The sequence below is a fragment of the Mastomys coucha genome, unplaced genomic scaffold (assembly GCF_008632895.1).
Source record: "Mastomys coucha isolate ucsf_1 unplaced genomic scaffold, UCSF_Mcou_1 pScaffold22, whole genome shotgun sequence".
In the NCBI taxonomy this organism is placed as follows: Eukaryota; Metazoa; Chordata; class Mammalia; order Rodentia; family Muridae; genus Mastomys; species Mastomys coucha.
In genome coordinates, this window is record NW_022196905.1 from 137,336,892 (window position 1) to 137,354,948 (window position 18,057).

The following is an 18,057-nucleotide window of genomic DNA, read 5'->3' on the forward strand; positions in this document are numbered from 1 at the left end:
GCATACCTATAAGCCCAGCACTCTGGATGTGGAAGTTGGATAATCAGAGTTCAGAGTCATATTCAGCTACATAGTAAATCCGAGACTAATCTTGGTCACATGATACCCTAGTTTTAAAAAACAATTCCATCCCTCCCCACTCATTCTAACTTACTTAGAGCATTAGACTGAGGTCTCAGAGGAAGTGAGCTATTTATACATGGTTGGGTGAAGTGGACTAGGAAGAAGATCCAGTTAAGGAATGCCGAATATCCCTGTGTCTTCCAAGTCTACAGAGCTTAAGAGTAGGGTTACTTGCCTTCCTCCCCTTAGCCTGTGAACCAGTTTCCCTACACTGAATCGTCCTGAAAGGTATAGAAAAGGTGAGGACAGAAGAAGTCTGCTCCTTTACAGGACCAACACATCTCAGTCCTGAGCACAGGTTATAGCTGGCTTTCACTGTGGACTTTCTGCTATGAAATTTCAGAGCAGAGAAGACTGGATGCCTATCTTGGCTCCGCAGAGTCCTATTTTATTTGTTTTTGTTTTTTGAGACAGGGTTTCTCTGTGTAGCTCTGGCTGTCCTAGAACTCACTCTGTAGACCAGGATGGCCTCGAACTCAGAAACCAGCCTGCCCCTGCCTCCCAAGTGCTGGGATTAAAGTGCGCCACCACTGCCTGGCTAAGAGTCCTATTTTAATTAGGAGAGTAACATAGCTGGCTTTCCAGATCCATGAATTTAACCAGTATGGGTGGAAAATATTTGGGCGAAAAAATAGCATCTGTTCAAAACAAGGCAGAGCCTAAACACAGCACCTCTGACCTTGTGTCTATCAGAGGATGGCTGGAACACAGACAGAAGGTTCTAGGGTGGCTACGACAGTATGAAGACACCTGCATGCTGCTGTCTGCCTCATGTCCATCTCAGGCTTCCTGTGTCCAGTTTGCAGTGATGGACTGATACAACTGTGGTACCTTTCTTCCTCCTCCTTCTGCACAGCACTAGCAAGGGAGCAAGCCAAGTTTTCTTGACATAACCCCTGCCTGCTGATAGAGCACAGGAAGCAGTTACCCAGCCTTCCCTCCCATTCCTTCCTTTGTTTTGATCACTCCCTGAAGGGCCAACTTCCTTAAGACCATTTGCCATGAATCAGTCTGGGGGTCTAGAGATGACCTTGGCGCCTATGTCAGTCCCCGTTACCAAAAAGGATGGGGCTCATGTATGATTTATGAGGAATCACGAGCAGACTGCTGGTCAGACAGTTCAGATCTCAACTATATGCAAGGCATGGGGCATAGACCTGTGATACCCACCCTTAGATGGAGGAAAGTCTGTGAGTTCCAGGGCAGCCTGGGTAAAAAACAAACAAAAGACTCCAAGCAAACAGTTGCATCAGATGGCTTTTGCTGTGTTAACAACTTTAAAAGGATTTTTTTTTTAAAGAGAAAAAAGTCTATGTTCAGCCAGTATGTGTATTCTGGTTACTTCCCACTTCTTTGGGTAGAGGATCCCTACCCAGCAGTTTAAGTTCCTCAAGCTAAGGCTGGCTAGGCAGATATACAATTTTTATCTGATAACCACTTTATCACAACTGAAGAGAAATCTGTACTGTTCAAAAAAAGGTGGGAAGGCTGGGGTTTCAGGTTGATTTGAGCCTTTTGGTCTGTAAACAGATGGAGCACTGGAGGCCCTAGGGGACAGTCTAGGCCACCTGAGTGAGGGATGCTGGGAAAGTGCTTGCTATGGCGCTGCTGGAAATAGGAACAATAGGAGGAAAGAGGAAAAAGGATGACAGGCTGGGAATGAGCAGGATCACAGGCCAGTCCTCAAATTCACAGGCTGAGTCACTCATAGGAAGCTGGAGTCTGGCCATAGCCACAGGGTTAAGTAATGGATATGGCTAGAAGATCTACAATTTTGGGGCTCTAAATCTAGATTGGGGTCTATCCCTAATCCCACTTGAAGCCTGTTCTTTCAGAAAATTGTTGTGCTAAAGAAGTGAATTGCTCTGTGATGGTTAATTCTGGTTGCCAACTTGCCTCACCTGGGAAGAAGGACCTTCAACTGAAGACCTACCGCCATCAGACCTGTCACAGTCAAGTCTATGGGAAATTTAGGAAAGTAAGGCACACTGAGGTTCTACGTAGGTAGTCCTGTCTTACAGCCTTGAGCACTTGGCCACACAAACCATAGTTTACAAGTGAGGGGTCTACTTCATTCAGGCTTTGCCTTGCTCTGAAAAGATGCTGTTTTTCCTGCTCACGAATATCTTTACTCATGGTTCGTTGAGTTACTGGACACAGAGGGCCAAGGTGTTAGTATACATTGGAGCACAAGTTTCTCATACTCAGTTTAGTTCACAGTCCTCACGGTGGAAAGAGGGGCTCATTACCACCTGTAATCCAGACTGACTGACTCTTGATGCCTCTGTGGGCCCCTGAACATATGTGTACACAAACATATACACACTGAAAAATAAAAAGGAGAGATGGCTCAGTGGTTTAAAAGCACTAGCTGCCCTTATAGATGCTGTTCCCAGCATCTACATGGCAGCTCACAAACATCTGTAACTCTGGTTCCAGGGGATTCACTCTCTTCTGACTGTAGTGGACAGCAAGAATATCTCCCCACCCCACACTACCCTCTTCTACTGTAGTACATGGTTTAATTCCACATGGGAGGAAGAGGCAGGTGGATCTCTATGATTTTGAGGTCAGTATGGTACACAAAATGAGTTCTAGGCCAGCCAAAGTCACACAGTGAGTCCTTGTATCAAAATAAATAAGTAAATAAATAGTAAAAGAAAAAAAGAAAGAGCATATATTCATAAGAGCATATATACCCACAGGTTAACCTGATGGAGGCAGTTCCTAGTTGTGGGTCCCTCCCTCACCCCAGGTATGCTGAGTTGACATTCACCATCAGAGTCCCTTCATTTCCTTGGTACAACAGTTTTCTGAAAGAACAGGTTGGGGAATGAGTTAGAACTAGACCCCAAGCCTGGGTCTGTAGCCCCAAGCTGAAGGTCCTCTAGTAGGTCTTGTTTACAGTAACAAACACAACTGCTGAGGGTGTAGAGTCTAGTTCAATGATAGAATGTTGTACAGAATGAGCAAGGCCCTGGGTTTAATCTCCAGCTCTGAAAATACAAATAAAACTCAATAAACCAGCAAACAAACAAAAACCCTCATACTGAGCAGTAAACAAAAAACAAAAAACTGACCAGAAGTAACTAACTTCTAAGAACATTCTGTTATGTTTTTCCCCCCTTTTTTTCTGGTGTAACTGAAAATTCTAGATAGACCTCACACAAGAAGGCTGCTCTGTACCGGCCACGCTGCACCATGGCTCCTATTCTCATACAGGGACTGTAAGGGTCAGTCAGAGGGCGCTCAAGGGCAGAGGCCTAGACTTACAGATTGCAGTGCTCTAAGGGGCCTCAGGCTATTTTGACACTCACCCCTAAAATGCCTGCCTTGGTCACAGGCAACAGTGGGAGGAGTCTGGCAACGCTCTCTCTGGCTCCTGGGCTCTAGATGAATGCTACTGGCCTGAAGAAGTTTGTCTGTGTTCTTTTCTGAAGAGCAGGGACAGATGATAGGGAAGTGGGTGGAGATTGGCCAGTGTTAAAGAGAGGGTGAGGACATACCAGGCTGTCATGGAAGTGAATTATGAAGTGCCTCTTTGACACCTACAGCTATCTTAAGAAGCAAGTACTTAGATCACCTGAATTGAGTGAGAATGGGGAAGGAAGTACGCAGGGCACCCCAACAGCAGGGTCAAGGACAAAAGATGAGAAGTGAAATGTGGCGCCTCACACCCAGCAGACCCTTGGGAAGTTGCTTTCAGTAGAAAAAAGGAGGGTGGAGAGGTTTTATTTCCTATCCTTGAGTTCTTTGAGCTCAGCAGGACACAGAAGATACCAGGAAAGGCTACAGCACTGGTGGTTGGGTGGGGGGTTGAATCCAGAGTTGAGGGAGAAAGCTGGGCCCAGCCATTCTAGAAATTCACAGGAAGTGAGGCAGAAATCACCAGAGTAGTTTTCATTAAGAGCAGAAATGCAAAGACTTCTTCTGCTTGTCCCTCAACCACAAGCACCACAGCTGTCTACGCAGCAGGGTCTGCACAAAGAGACTTCGAGTAGTGGAGTGGAGATGGAGGCTGTGCTTGCAAGTTAAGATGCATGCCTGAGTATCTGGCACAGAGCTGTCTTTGCCAAGACCTTCCCTTCCAAGATCCTATGAACCCAAACCGCAGTCTGATTTCTCATTACTTGCTTCCTACAGGCCAGGCTCCTGTGACTTGACTTAGCTTTCTTTCCTCCTAGAAAGATGACAGACAAGCCCGATGCTGCCCAACCCAGCCCCTTCCCCCGTTTCTGGTGATGTGTGGCCACAGCTGTTGTTAATAAACTTGCAAGGATTTCGTGAAAGGCTTCCAAAGGGCTAGAGATTTAGTTTCAAATTATTCCCAGCTCGGTTGTGGGACTGCATGAGAATAGCAGCCCCTAACCCCCACCCCAGCTGTCTCCCTACAACAGGAAACTGGGGGGCGGGTGCCGCATGAGGGGAAAGCCCAGCTAGGGAGGCACATGCTGTGCAGAGGAAAACAGAAATGTGCTGAGGAGAAGCAAAGATTACACAGGCTCCTGACCAGCTTCTAGCTTCAGCAGCCATCTTCTTAGTTACGCAAGCCAAGCACCCAGATGCCTCTGACTTGGGTACCTCCTCCACAAGGATCCGAGGCAGTGTGGAATGTGCCTGCTGTCTGCCCTGACTGCGTCCTGTAGTGACCGAGCAGTCCATCAAGGAGATGGAGCTGCAGGCCTCTCCTACCATCTGCAGTCTGCTCAGCTGAGAAGGCGTCCAGTGAGTCCTCCACCCTACTGTAAGGCATACTTGGTTCACAGGACTGAGACCCTGAGCACATCTTGGCCATCTATTTGTGGAAAAAGCCTTATGGGCAGAAGACCTGGGCTTTACCAAATCCAGGATCCTGAACAGTTTTCCTAATCTGCAAAAATGGCAAACTAATGCCCCACTCTGCCATGTCCTCCGCTGAAGTCTCACTAACATTCCCAAAGCACTGTACTATACTATATAGGGAAGTTTCATAAATACTTCAAATGATGGTGCTCATTCTCCCCATTCTCCTTTGTATTGTTCTACAGAAATAATGGGGCTGAAGACAGTGAGCAGAAATACAAGTCAGAGCTGGAAACTACAAGTTTTTTGTTTTTTTCAGATAGGGTCTCCTTACTATCTAGCCCCAGCTGTCCCAGAACTTGCTATATAGACCAGGCTGGCCCCAAACTCAGAAAGAGTCACCTGCTTCTGCATCCCAAGTGCCTGGATTAAAGGCATGTGCCACAATACACAGCCAAAAGGCTTTGAGACAGACATGAAGGCTGACTGCTATTTCAGTAAGAGATTTCAACGCTACAGAGGATGACATAGAGCAACACGGCGAGGCTCTGAAGAGAGAGAGGAGAATCTCTTTTCTTACATTTTTACAGGAAGGGGGAGTTTTGTTGGTTTGTTTTGGTTTTCCCAGAGAGTCTCTCTGTGTAGTCCTAGCTGTCCTGGAACTCAGTCTTTAGACTAGGCAGGCAGCAATAGATGAATTTCTGAGAGTTTGAGGTGGACCTGGTCTACACAGCAAGTTTCACGACAGTCAGGGTAACATTATAAAGACTGTCTCAAAAAAGCAAAACAAAACAAAAGTAAACCAAATAGGCATGACCCTGGCTAATAGTGACCATTGTTATAGGGGTAGGGGTGCATAGATGTCACTTTTTTTTCTGAGGCAAGGATTTTATATAGCCCAGGCTGCTCTTGAACTCACTATGTAGTCAAGGATGACCTTGATCATCTCATCTTTTAGGCTCCATTTGAATCCTGCGACTAATGGTAGATACATGTACCACCATGCTCAGTTCTGAAGAGAACAGAATTGAGGGTTTCATGCATGCTAGGTAAGTACTCTACCAACTCACCTACATTCTAAGCCCTTCTTTAATTTTGTAGAAAATAAGATTTAGCCAGGCAGTGGTGGCACATGCCTTTAATCCCAGCACTTGGGAGGCAGAGGCAGGCAGATTTCTGAGTTCGAGGCCAGCCTGGTCTACAGAGTGAGTTCCAGGATAGCTAGGGCTATACAGAGAAACCCTGTCTCAAAAAACAAAACAAAACAAAAAAAAAGTTAGGGGAAAATGATGAGGTGCTAGAGAGATGGCCTAGAGGTTTAGAGTACTTAGTTTCTGTAGAAGACTGGGGTTTAGTTCCTAGTACGCTCATGACATTCTTGTTACCCTCCTGTAAGTCCAGTACAGACCATCTGACCAGGGCAGTGGTGGTGGTTGATGAGGTGAAGCATTAGTTTTTCCAGGTGTAAGCATGGGAGAGCTCTCCTTGCTAGGTTTCTCCTTTTTATTTTCAATCCTCTTGAATCTACTCCTATAGCTTTCACTATTCTTGCAGCCCCTTGTCCTTTCTGAAGGACTACTAGAACCAGAGTCTCCCAGATGCTGCAATCCCTGAGGGGAGAAGATAGGACATGAATGAGCACAAGTGACCTGGGGTGCTGCTATTCACTGATTCACTTACTAACAGGGCTCATTTGTGAAGCTGGGATCAGACAGGTGCTTAGCACATCACTACATCACCGCATACACCACCACACTAAACCAGGTGCTGTGGCACTCCCCAGGAGCCACAGAATGGGCTCCAAATACAAATTTTAAAGAAGCCTGGTGTGATAGCTCACACCTGTCATCCCAGCACTTGGGGAGGGGAGGTGAGGCAGTAGGAATGCCAAATGAGATTCTCTTTCAAAAGACAAAACATCAAACTAAAAACAAAGAAGAGGGCTGGAGAGATGGCTCAGAGGATAAGAGCACTGACTGCTCTTCCAAAGGTCCTGAGTTCAGTTTCTAGCAACCACATGGTGGCTCACAACCATCTGTAATGAGATCTGATGCCCTCTTCTGGAGTGTCTGAAGACAACTACAGTGTACTTACATATAATTAATAAATAAGCAGGGCAGTGGTGGCACACTCCCTTAATCCCAGCACTTGGGAGGCAGAGGCAGGCGGATTTCTAGTTTGAGGCCAGCCTGGTCTACAGAGTGAGTTCCAGGACAGCCAGGGCTACACAGAGAAACCCTGTCTCGAAAAACCAAAAGCAAAACCAAAACCAAAACCAAAAAACCCCCAAAATACAAAAAACAACAACAACAACAAAAAAAACCACCCAATACATAAATAAATACAGACTTTGTGGGCTTCTTTTCCTGGCCAGTCTCAACTCAAAAGAGATTTGCCTGCCTCTGCCTTCTGAGAGTTGGGATTAAACAAATGCGTCAACATGCCAAGTCTTTAATAATATTTTCTTTGGGTTTTTTGAGGGTGGAGTGGATGGTACTCTGAACTAAACCCAGAGCCTTCTATATGCTAGGCAACCACTGAGCTATATCTCAGACTCACACTGGTATTTAAAGCGCATGACATCAACCTTACCGTTCTAGAATGCAGCCTGCCAAGTGATGATGCTCGTGTGAACCCAGCTCTAGTCAGATACGACTTCCTGGTCTTGGCTGCCTCATTTCCAGCCATGTGCAGACAAGCAGAATTCAACTCAGTTTCAGTTCTGCCCCTACACAATTCCCCACTGCAGAGCAGTACCTGTTCCTCCCCCTCTTTTGGGCAGCACTGGGGTTTGAACGCAGGGCCTTGTACAACATGCTATACAAGCACTGTACCACTGAGCTGTCCCTTATCCCACATCATGCCTGTTTTCTCTTCTTCCTAAAGAAGGCAGCTTGCTTCCTGACTTGTTTCTGGCACACTTGTTGCAAGGTTCTTGTGGTAGCAAACAGAGAAAGAGCTATTATTATTCACCATCTAAGTCCTCAGCACAGAGTCCATTCAGGCTCCCAAACCACCTCTAGTTATTAAGGGCTCAAACTTCTCTTCACCCCAAGCTGTGCAGGAACAATTCCCTGCTGACAATTTGAGCTTCTTCCTGGCCTGCTGGTTAATGAAGCAGAGGTCAGGAGCAGGACAGTGCAAGCTTTGTCTCTGGCAAGTCTGAATGGCTTTGTGTTCTCAGAGGACTCAGCAGATGCAGGGTTGGAATTCAATCCGTCTCCTGGTGAGAATCAAGGAAACCAGGCTGATGCCTGGTTTGATGGGAATGGGACAAGTGGAACAAAATCTCCACTGTGGTCCAGAGGAAATCAGAGGGACTGCTATTTGCCTCACCTTCTTTTCAAGCTAAAGAACCTTCCTCAGGCTATAAGATGGCACATCAACAAGAAAACAGGGACAGGTACCTGCTATGGCAGATGAACAGGGTGCAAAACAGAATTTCATGTAGGGGAAGAAGAGGCATCGGGGAGAGAACAAGCTCAGCCTAGGCTGCTAAACTCCTGACCTTGTGTGGTAATGCTCACTGTGCTGGCTCTAGAGATAAGTAGGGGTCTAGAAAGAGCCTAGCTTAGGAAAAAGACTCCATTTCTTCTTGAACCTGTAGAGATGCAAGCTTAGACAGGCAATGACAGGAGCTGGTGAAACGACCAAGCCATATCAAAGGACCCAAGTACCTGAGGCATACCCCTTCTCTTCCTTCCTTCCATTGTAGGCTGCCTCCCCACAACTAGCCATTTGGGAAAATTAAGACTTTCTAAACACAAACTCTCTGCTTTGTTCCATAGACCACCTTGAAGACACCTCCCTGCTTGAGGTCTCATTGGGTTGTGAGCTGCATGACCAGGTAATTCCTGAAGTTGTCCTTCAACTTAACACTGGCACAATGAGCCATAGGAACCTGCTCCTGACAAAGCATTACCTGGCACCCAGAGTATCACCACTTTCCCACTGTGGTGGCTATGAGAAAATTTTTTTCTTTTATGTATGGGTACACTGTTGCTGTCTTCAGACACACCAGAAGGGGGCATCGGATCCCATTACAGATGGTTGTGAGCCACCATGTGGTTGCTGGGATTTGAACTCAGGACCAGTCAGTGCTTTTAATCTCTGAGCCATTTCTCCAGCCTGAGAATTTTTTTAACATAGATTCAAGCCAGCCTTTAAGACTACCCTATTCATGCCCATCAGAGTGGCCAATAGTGATCTGACTGCTTCTTGTGGTATGTATGCTGTACATTTCCATACCAGAGATAGAAAAAGGCATTTGCTTTGGGTGACGGGGTGAGTTTTCAAGATACTTTAGTAAATGCCAATTTTTAAAACCAGAAGATTCTACACTAAGGCACAGATTTAGATCTGGAGCTGGAAGCTGTGGCAACTCTAAGCAACCTGAGGTGACCAGCAGCAATTAAGTGCCAAGTTGAAAGCAGTCATTGTAATAGGCCACACCCTTATCATGCCATGCTGGCTTAGCAATCCTCAGTCCTGGCTGCCAGCTGGCCCTGTGGCAATTGGTCTGTGGTCCCAGCTTTCCATAACTTTTTCTACACGTCATTCTTTCACACTATTTTCCAAATTTGGAGGAAACTGACATATATACTGCGTTTTGAGATATTATTCTAATCTGAGCATATATAAAATATGGTATACATCTTGTTTTGGGACATTAAAAAAAAAAAATGTGGTTCTGGTCTACAGAGTGAGTTCCAGGACAGCCAAGGCTACACAGAGAAACCCTGTCTCGAAAAAAAACCAAAAACCAAAAACCAAACAAAAAATTGGTTCTAAATGTACCATCTTTAAAAAAGTAGTATATAGCAATTTGGTAGACTTTTCAATACTCATGAGCTTATTAGTTGAAATTCAAATTTCTGCTCTATCAGAACACGTATGTGGCCATAACCCCAGTTACTTGGGAGGCTGAAGCAAGATGATTGTAAGTTAAGGTCTAGGCCACACAGGCAGCACAGTGAGAAACCATCTCAACAACAACCCCTTGTGTACACTGCTGTCCCCAGGAAGGTTATGTTGGTTCAGTGTGCATGATGCCACAAACCTTCCCAATCCTTTAACAAACTTTGACAGGCAATATGCCATCCACTGATACTAGACGATTAGGGGTGTCACCACCATAACCAACGGGGCTGTGCTTTGGCAGAAAGCTGGCAGCTTTGCAAAAGTTTTTCTGCTTCCTGTAACTCTCTTCACTTTCTTACCTATCTCTCCTAGTGGAAGTAAACAGAGTTAACTCACTGGCAGAACATTTGTCTCTCCCAGGGCCAGAGGATATTAGCTGAGAGTAGCTAAGTCACAACCAAACTTTGTTATTTTTATTATTGTTATTACTGCTATTTTTTTTTTTTTTTACTGTGTGTATGACACGTGTGGAAGTCAGAGGACAGCTTGATGGAGCTGGTTTTCTTCTTCTATCATATGGCTCCTGGGATCAAGCTTAGCAGCAAGCTCCTTTATCCACCAAGCCATCTCACCAGACCATCTCACACTATTTTTAGGCTTGCTGTTGTTACTTAAGTTTAAATGTTTTAAACTTACGTTTAAAACATTTATTCATATGTGTGGCTTGCATGTATGTCTGTGCACTACACTAGGTCCTGGTGCCTACGGAAGGAGGAAGCTAGATTTCCTGGAACTGGAGTTACACATGGTTGTGACCAACCAAACCTGGATCTTCTGCAAGAGCATCTAATGTTAACTGCTGAGCTATTTCTCCAGCTCCAAATTGATAATTCTTTTTAAAAACTTTTATTATTTATGACATATGGCTGTTTTGACTACATGTATGTGTATGGGTATCACATGTGGGCAGTGCCCACAGAGAGGCCAGACCTCTCTGGGACTGGAGTTATACATGGCTATAAGTCATCGTGTTGGTGCTGGAAACTAAGCCTGGGTCCTCCAGAAGAGAAGCCAGTGCTCTTAAATACTGAGCTATTTCTCCAGTCCTAAGTCAATAATTCCTTTTTGTTTTCTTCCCTGAGATAGGGCTTTTTTATATTACAGTCCTGGAACTCATTGTGTAGACCAGGATGGCTTCAAACTCACAGAGATCTGCTTGCCTCTGTTTCCCAAGTGCTGGAATTAAAGGCACGAGCTAACTATTGCCCAGCTAATAATTTTTAATATTATAACATTTATTGATAGACTAAGTCATTTTACTCTAGAGAAGAACACTTTAGTTAATTGCTCAAGCTATAAGAATTTCCCTATTTTTAGGTTGTAATAAGTATTTGTGTGTGTTTGTGTGGTGTGTAGGTTCAGTTTCCTTCCTCCACCTTTTGGTAGGTTCTGGGGACTGAATTTTTTGCAGCACAATCTTTCCCCATTAGCTATCTCATTGACTCTCTTTCAGTTTTTCATTTATCTTGTATGTAGAGCCTTCTACCAAGGATAATTTACATTTTCTTAAAAAAAAAATTGTATTTGTATGTGTGTACTGTGTGTGCCACAAGGCATGTGTGAAGGTCAGTGGATAACCTGAGGAGTTGGTTTTGTCTGTTTTTTTTCTTATTCTGAACTTAAGCAGGTATCTTTAGGTCATCCCCCTGGTTTCCAGAGGTGCTTCTTACTGTTTGGACAGGCATTCCACACTAGGTATACATTTCCCACCCCAACCCCAAAAGCTGACAATGTTATCTGTCACACTCTGCAGGGCTCCAGTGGCACTCAGACTTGCCACAGTTCAGTGCCTGGGAGCCACTCCTGCCTTCTCTCTGGGCCCCAAAAGGGTAAATTTGGTGGTCTTGCACCTCTTCTATGCCTCGGCAGCTTTTGCTACACTGCTGGCTCACTTTGACTAGTCTGAAACTAAAATCATGAAGCACTGTTTCATATTGTATTAGGGAATTTCTGCTCAACAGATTGGTTTTGCCACCATTTCCTAGTTAAAAATGAAGAAATGGAGCCTACAGACAGGCCTCAATGGTTAAGAGCTCCTGCTATTCTGGTACATGCCTGGGATTCAGCCTCTACTGACATGGTGGCTCACAAGGATGTGTAACTCCAGTTGCAGGGGATATAACATGTTCTTCTGGCCTTGGCAGATACCAAGCAAAAAAGTGGTGCACATATATACATACAAGCATTCAAAAATAAAATAAAATAATAATAAAAAAGAGAGAATGAAGAAATGTCTCACATCTATAATCCTAGCACTTGAGAGGTGGATGCTAGCTTGTGTTATATGAGATCCAGCCTCAAAAACCAAGCTGAGTCCGGCAGTGGTGGCGCACACCTTTAATCCCAGCACTTGGGAGACAGAGGCAGGAGGATTTCTGAGTTCGAGGCCAGCCTGGGCTACACAGAGAAACCCTCTCAAGAATAACAAAAACAAACAAACAAAAACACAAAACCAAGTTGAACCAAGTGGATGAATAAATGTGTTATCACTTTAGTAATATAACATGTTTTGTTTTGTTATTTTGAGATAGGCTCTTTTGTAGTCCAGACAATCCTTTTATCTCAGCTTCCTAAGCGCTAGTATTATAACTGCTGTAGCTACCTGGTTTTTTCTTTCTTTTTTCTTTAGAGACAGGGTCACTTTATTTTAAAAAGATTTCTGTACTTCATGCCTATTTCATGCTGTATGCTTGTTTTGCCTGCATGTATGTTTGTGCACCACAGGTATGGCGTGCCCTCCAAGGCCAGAGACAGCATAGAAACCTCTACAGCTAGAGTTACAGGAGGTAGTGAGTCAACAAATAGGTGCTGGGCATAGACTACGAGTCCTCTCAAGAGTAGCCAGTCATCTTAACTGCAGAGACATCTCTCTAGCCTTCCGGTGATATATAGGGTTGGGGTCATATAGTCTAAGAGAGCCAGGAACCTGTATGTAGTTGAAGACGACCTTCAACGTCTGATTTACTTTTATTTCTTCAGTGATTGGAGTATAGGTGCTCACCAACACTATTAAATATGGCCCCTAACCTCCGCCCTCCACCGGGTTTCTCTGTATAGCCCCCTTTGCTGTCCTGGAACTTGCTTTGTAGATCAGGCTGGCCTTGAACTCAGAGATCTGCCCCCCAGAGTACTGTGATTCACATGCCTTGCATTACTAAAAGTTTTAAAAACGATTTTGTGTGTATGATTGTTTTGCCTGCATTTATATCTGTAAACTGTGTTGTGTTCCTGATTCCCACAAAAGTCAGAAGGATGCACTGAATCCCCTAACTGGAGTTAGGGATGGCTATAAGCAACCATGTGGATGCTGGGAACAGAACAGGTACTCTGCAAGAGCAGCCATGGTATTTTATTTTATAAGACAGGGTTTCTCTGCGTAGTCCTGGCCTGGAACTTGCCCTGTAGACCACCTGCTTCTGCTTCCTAAGTGCTGATATTAAAGATGTGGGCTACTTTTGCCACCTGGCTTTTTATTATTTTGTGGTTTTGGAGATTTAATGCAGGGTCTCTTGCATGCTAGGCATGTGCCTTTTTTTTTTTTTTTTTTTCCGAGACAGGGTTTCTCTGTGTAGCCCTGGCTGTCCTGGAATTCACTCTGTAGACCAGGCTGGCCTCGAACTCAGAAATCCACCTGCCCTGCTTCCCAAGTGCTGGGATCAAAGTCGTATGCCACCACTGCCTGGCTTAGCAGGGTTTTTTTTGTTTTTTGTTGGCATGTGCTCTAATGATGGCATTTTTCAAAGTTTAAATCAAGAATGATGGTTTTGAGTCCCTTCAGTCTGTTAATATCTAACTGCATCAGTATCATGAATTACATTAAGAAGGCTGCTAATATTAAACTACCCTTGCCTTTCCACAATATACTATATCCTAAAATTACAACATGTTTATTTGGCCTTTCTTTCCTTTAAAACATTTTGGGATAGGGTACCCCTACATAGCCCAGGTTTGCCTTCCTGTGTCATCCTCTTGAGTGCTGAGATTATAGGTATATAGTCATGTTTGTCTGTAGATTCCCCAGAACTCTGTAGCATTCTATCCAGTGAAAGCCACGGGACCTTGGTGGCAGCAGTGTGTTGTCCATAAATCTCCCTTGGTCTGCATGGGAGAGATAGCAGAGAAAATGTTTATCCCCTAGGGGACTGAAGTGATTTGTCCAAAAGACCTTTTTTTTGAGATGGGGTCACCCTTTCTTGTTCAGTGGTTCTCCTCCCTCAGCCTCCTAAGAATGGCTACAGGGCATGCCTACAACACTCAGTGTATTTTATGATGACATTCTAAGTTTTCCCTGTGGTTACTAGTTTATATGTTTCTATGAGTCTGAACCTGTCATGTAAATACAAAGTATTTTTTATTACAGGAATGTATGGCTCTTTTCCTCATATATGGAAATGGATTGGCATGAATCTACTCACAGTGGGGTCAGTCCAGAGGGAGCACCTGGAACAGTCCTGGCAAGGGGCTCCTGGAGAGCGAGGATGCTGGCAGAAATGGTCATAGCCGTTGATAGAAACTCGACAGAGGTAGCACATCTGGGCACCACAGCGGCAAGACATTCGGTTGCAGCCTTCGGATTTGATGAGGCCAGTCCCGCACTTGTGGCATTTTCTAATCCGAGCAGCAGTCATTTTTTCTTCACTGAGAAAAAGAAAAAAATGATTGACAGGAGTTAGCAGGGAAGTGGGGTCAATAAGTGATCATGGCCAATATCCTTTGTGACATTCAGACAGTGGAAAGGGCCTATGTTTTGGAGTCTGAGAACTGGGCTCCAAGTATATCAACTGTATTACCTTGGGTAAATTTCCCAACTGCCTGGAGACTCAGTTTCCTCACTTTTAAATTGACAGCATAATAGTCTAATGTAGTTCTGGAATTCAGATAAGATATAAAGCCATTTGACACAATGTGTGACATTTTTTCACTCTAGGACCCCTGCAGGCTGACAACAGGGAAAAGAAACTTGGCTACTTCCTAAACCAAATCTAGTCTGTGCAAAGCTAGTGATTTAAGAACTGGGAGCCTAAGCCTACATACTTTGGATCTCTGAATACTTGGTGTGGGTGTAGGCAATCCTAAAATCAGTCTACTTCCCATGTTGAAGGAGCACATTTCCCAAGCTCATACTCCTGTAGTTCCCCAACAATGAGACGGTTCCTAGAAGTGTCTCAACTGATAAGGAGGGCACACTACTTTTGCCAGGATACTTCTTACCGTCTTGGTATTTTGTATTGCTGCTCCCAACTACAAACCAACACTCTTCACCTTTCTCTGTTACACTGAAGGCCTGAAGGCAGAGGGAAGGGATGCAGGATCAAAACAGATTTGCTATTGAGATAAAGGGATGCCAGCTACAAGGTGAGGCAGAGAGGGTGTCCATCAGGATGTGCTGCAATCTAAAGGTGAGACTAGGCAGCAAGTGCTTTCAGTATGCACTTCAGCTACTCACACTGCAACCACTTACTGCAGAACAGTAACATGCAGTTTAACAATGGCTGCTACTTATTGAGCTGCAATCTGCTAGTGAACTGAAATGAAGAAAGCAGAGCTTTAGCTTGGAGAGAATCTACATACAGTTCAAGTTACAGAAGAACAAATGATTTCTAAGTTTTGTTGAATAGGAGAATAGGAGTTTAACTAATTAATCTTTTGAATCAGGGTGTTACAAAGCCTAGGCTGGCCTAGAGCTCACCATTAGAAATCACAGAAATCCACTTGTGTCTGCCTCCTGAACTAGGACTGAGTGTGTCCAAGAGACTAGACTTAAAACGACATTATTACTCCTGCGAGCTGGGAGTAGCACAATGATTTAGTTATTGAGCAACTGTAAAGATGCTTCTTAATGTAGCTTGTTAAGATTCAAGGTGCTGCTGGGTGGAGGTGGCACACACCTTTAGTCTCAGCACTTGGGATGCAGAGGCAGGCAGATCTCTGAGTTCAAGGCCAGCCTGGTCTACAGATTGAGTTGTTGGATAGCCAGAGCTACACAGAGGAACCCTGTCCTGAAAAACCTCTACCATCACCACCACAATAAAAACAAAACTGAAAAGGCCATAATGAGCCTATATAAAAAAGGACTGCCACTATGAGAATGTGTGGCCTCATGGAACTGAGAAGCTACAGTTTTTTTTTTTTTTGTTTTTTTTTTTGGTAGAGTGGTCTGGCAAGAAGATGAACTAGGTAGGAAAGAGTCTCACAGGATGTGCTTCCAGAAGCAGGACAGGATGAGAAGCATAAGCTGAAGCTGTCTCTGTCTGCTGACCTCATGTTCAACAGGAAGACTCATGGACATCCTCTGTGCAGCCAGCTGACATCCCATGATTCTGTCACTACTTGTGCTTTACTACCCAAAGACAATGGGAAGTAATCTTGGGTGTTTCCTTTTATCTACTCCACACATTCTCTTCCCCCACCAAAAACTTAACTCTGCAGTCCTAGCTGGTCTGTAACTCCCTATGTAGACAAGGCTGATTTCAAATTTATAGAGACCTGCCTCTTTCTCTTGAGTGCTGGTATTATAGATAATTCTTATAAAAGAAAAGAAAAAAAAAGAAAAGAAAAAAAGTAACAAATAGGATAGGGTTGAAGGAGAAAGTTCAGTTGGTAAAGTGCTTGCCATATATAAGCACAAGGACTTGAACTGATATTCCCAGTGCTCACAAAAAAGCCAAGTGTGGCCATGCATGTCTGTCAGTCCAGTACTGGAGAGATGGAGACAGGAAGACCTCTGGGGTTTTGCTGGTCAACTAGTCTTGCTGAATTAGTTGAGTTCTAGGCTCAGTGAGAAACCATGCCTCAAAAACTAGGGCCAAGTGCTGGTAAGATGGCTTAGAGTGTGAGGAAGACTGCCACCAACCCTGAGAACCTGAGTCTCTGGGACTCAGATGGTAGAGGGAAAAAAGTGATTATTATTTTTTTTTTTTTTAAAAAGTGATTATTGAAAGTTGTTCTCTGACATTCATAACACATGTGTCTGTATACATCTTTTTTCCTTTAAGAGACAGGGCCTCATCAAGCCTTTAATCTTAGTACTTGAGGCAGAGACAGGCTAATCTTTGAGCTCTAGGCCAGCCTGGTCTACAGAGCAAGTTCCAGTACAGCCAGAGTTACACAGAGAACCCTGTCTCAAAAAACCAGGGACAGGGTCTCATTGTATAGTTCTGGTTGGTCTTGAATTTTGGCTGGGCTGACTTCTAAATCACAGAAAGCCTCTGCCTTCTAAACCTGGTATCAAATGGTATTAAAAATGCACCTACCATGCCTAACACATAATTTTTTAAAAAATGGTTTATTTAATCTTATGTATACGAGTGTTCTGTATGTGTGTGCACCATGTGCATGCCTGGTGCCCATGGAGTTTAGGGGAAAAAAGAGTCGGATCCCTATAGACTTGATTAATGGGAGGTAGTGAGCCACCATGTAGCTTCTAGAAAGGAATACTTGGTAATTTTATGTCAACCTGACACAACCAGAGTTGCTGAGAGGAAGGAACCTCATTGAGAAATGCATTTATAAGAGCCAGCTGTAGGGCATTTTCTTAATTATTGATCTATGAAGGAGTACCAAGCTAGCTCATTGTGGGTGCTGCCATTCCTAGGCTGGTGGTCTTGAGTACAGTAAGAAAGCAGGGCATGATGAGCAAGCCAGTAAGCAGTAACCCTCCATAGCCTTCACATCAGCTCCTGCTTCCAGGTTCTTTTCCTGACTTCCTTTGATGATCAATGAATGTGGAAGTGTAAACCAAATAAACCCATTTCTTTCTCAAGTTGCTTTGGTCATGGTGATTCGTCATAGCAAAGGACAAAGATCAGTGTGTTCTTCAATGCTGAGACATTCATCTCATCCAAATAAAAATATTTTTTAACTAGAAAAAGATAGTGACTAATGAAGATGCATATACACATACACAACACATAAATCACCTCCACTTCACCCAGAAACAAAACCAAACAATCATTTTGGTGGTAGCCACTCTAACAGTTACTTTGCCACAACTCCTGGCTCATTTTCTTAAAAGAAATATGTACTGAAATGATCTGTTTCTGGGTTGGGGTGCAGTCTCTTGCTTGTTTCATGATCTGTGTCTATTTGGGATAAGACTTGCTCTGTGGGAGAACACTAGTCAGGCATGTGTACAGCCCAAGGCTAAATTTCTAGAATTGACAATCAGCTAACTAATGAATACTTGCCTCCACAAACCCAAAATGCTTCTCTACTTTTTCTTGTTTTTTTTTT

At 44.1% G+C, this 18,057-nt stretch overlaps 1 protein-coding gene across 5 annotated transcripts in view; it reads right to left on the bottom strand.

The window, feature by feature from the left end:
• Rnf216 (ring finger protein 216) overlaps positions 1 to 18,057 on the bottom strand; it is a 120,343-nt gene that overhangs the window by 5,555 nt on the left and 96,731 nt on the right. For all 5 annotated transcript variants that reach the window (XM_031338604.1, XM_031338605.1, XM_031338601.1 and 2 more), the window contains exon 15: positions 14,241 to 14,463. In XM_031338604.1, the coding sequence (XP_031194464.1) occupies positions 14,241 to 14,463 (223 nt within the window). The remainder of the gene's footprint in view (positions 1 to 14,240; positions 14,464 to 18,057) is intronic.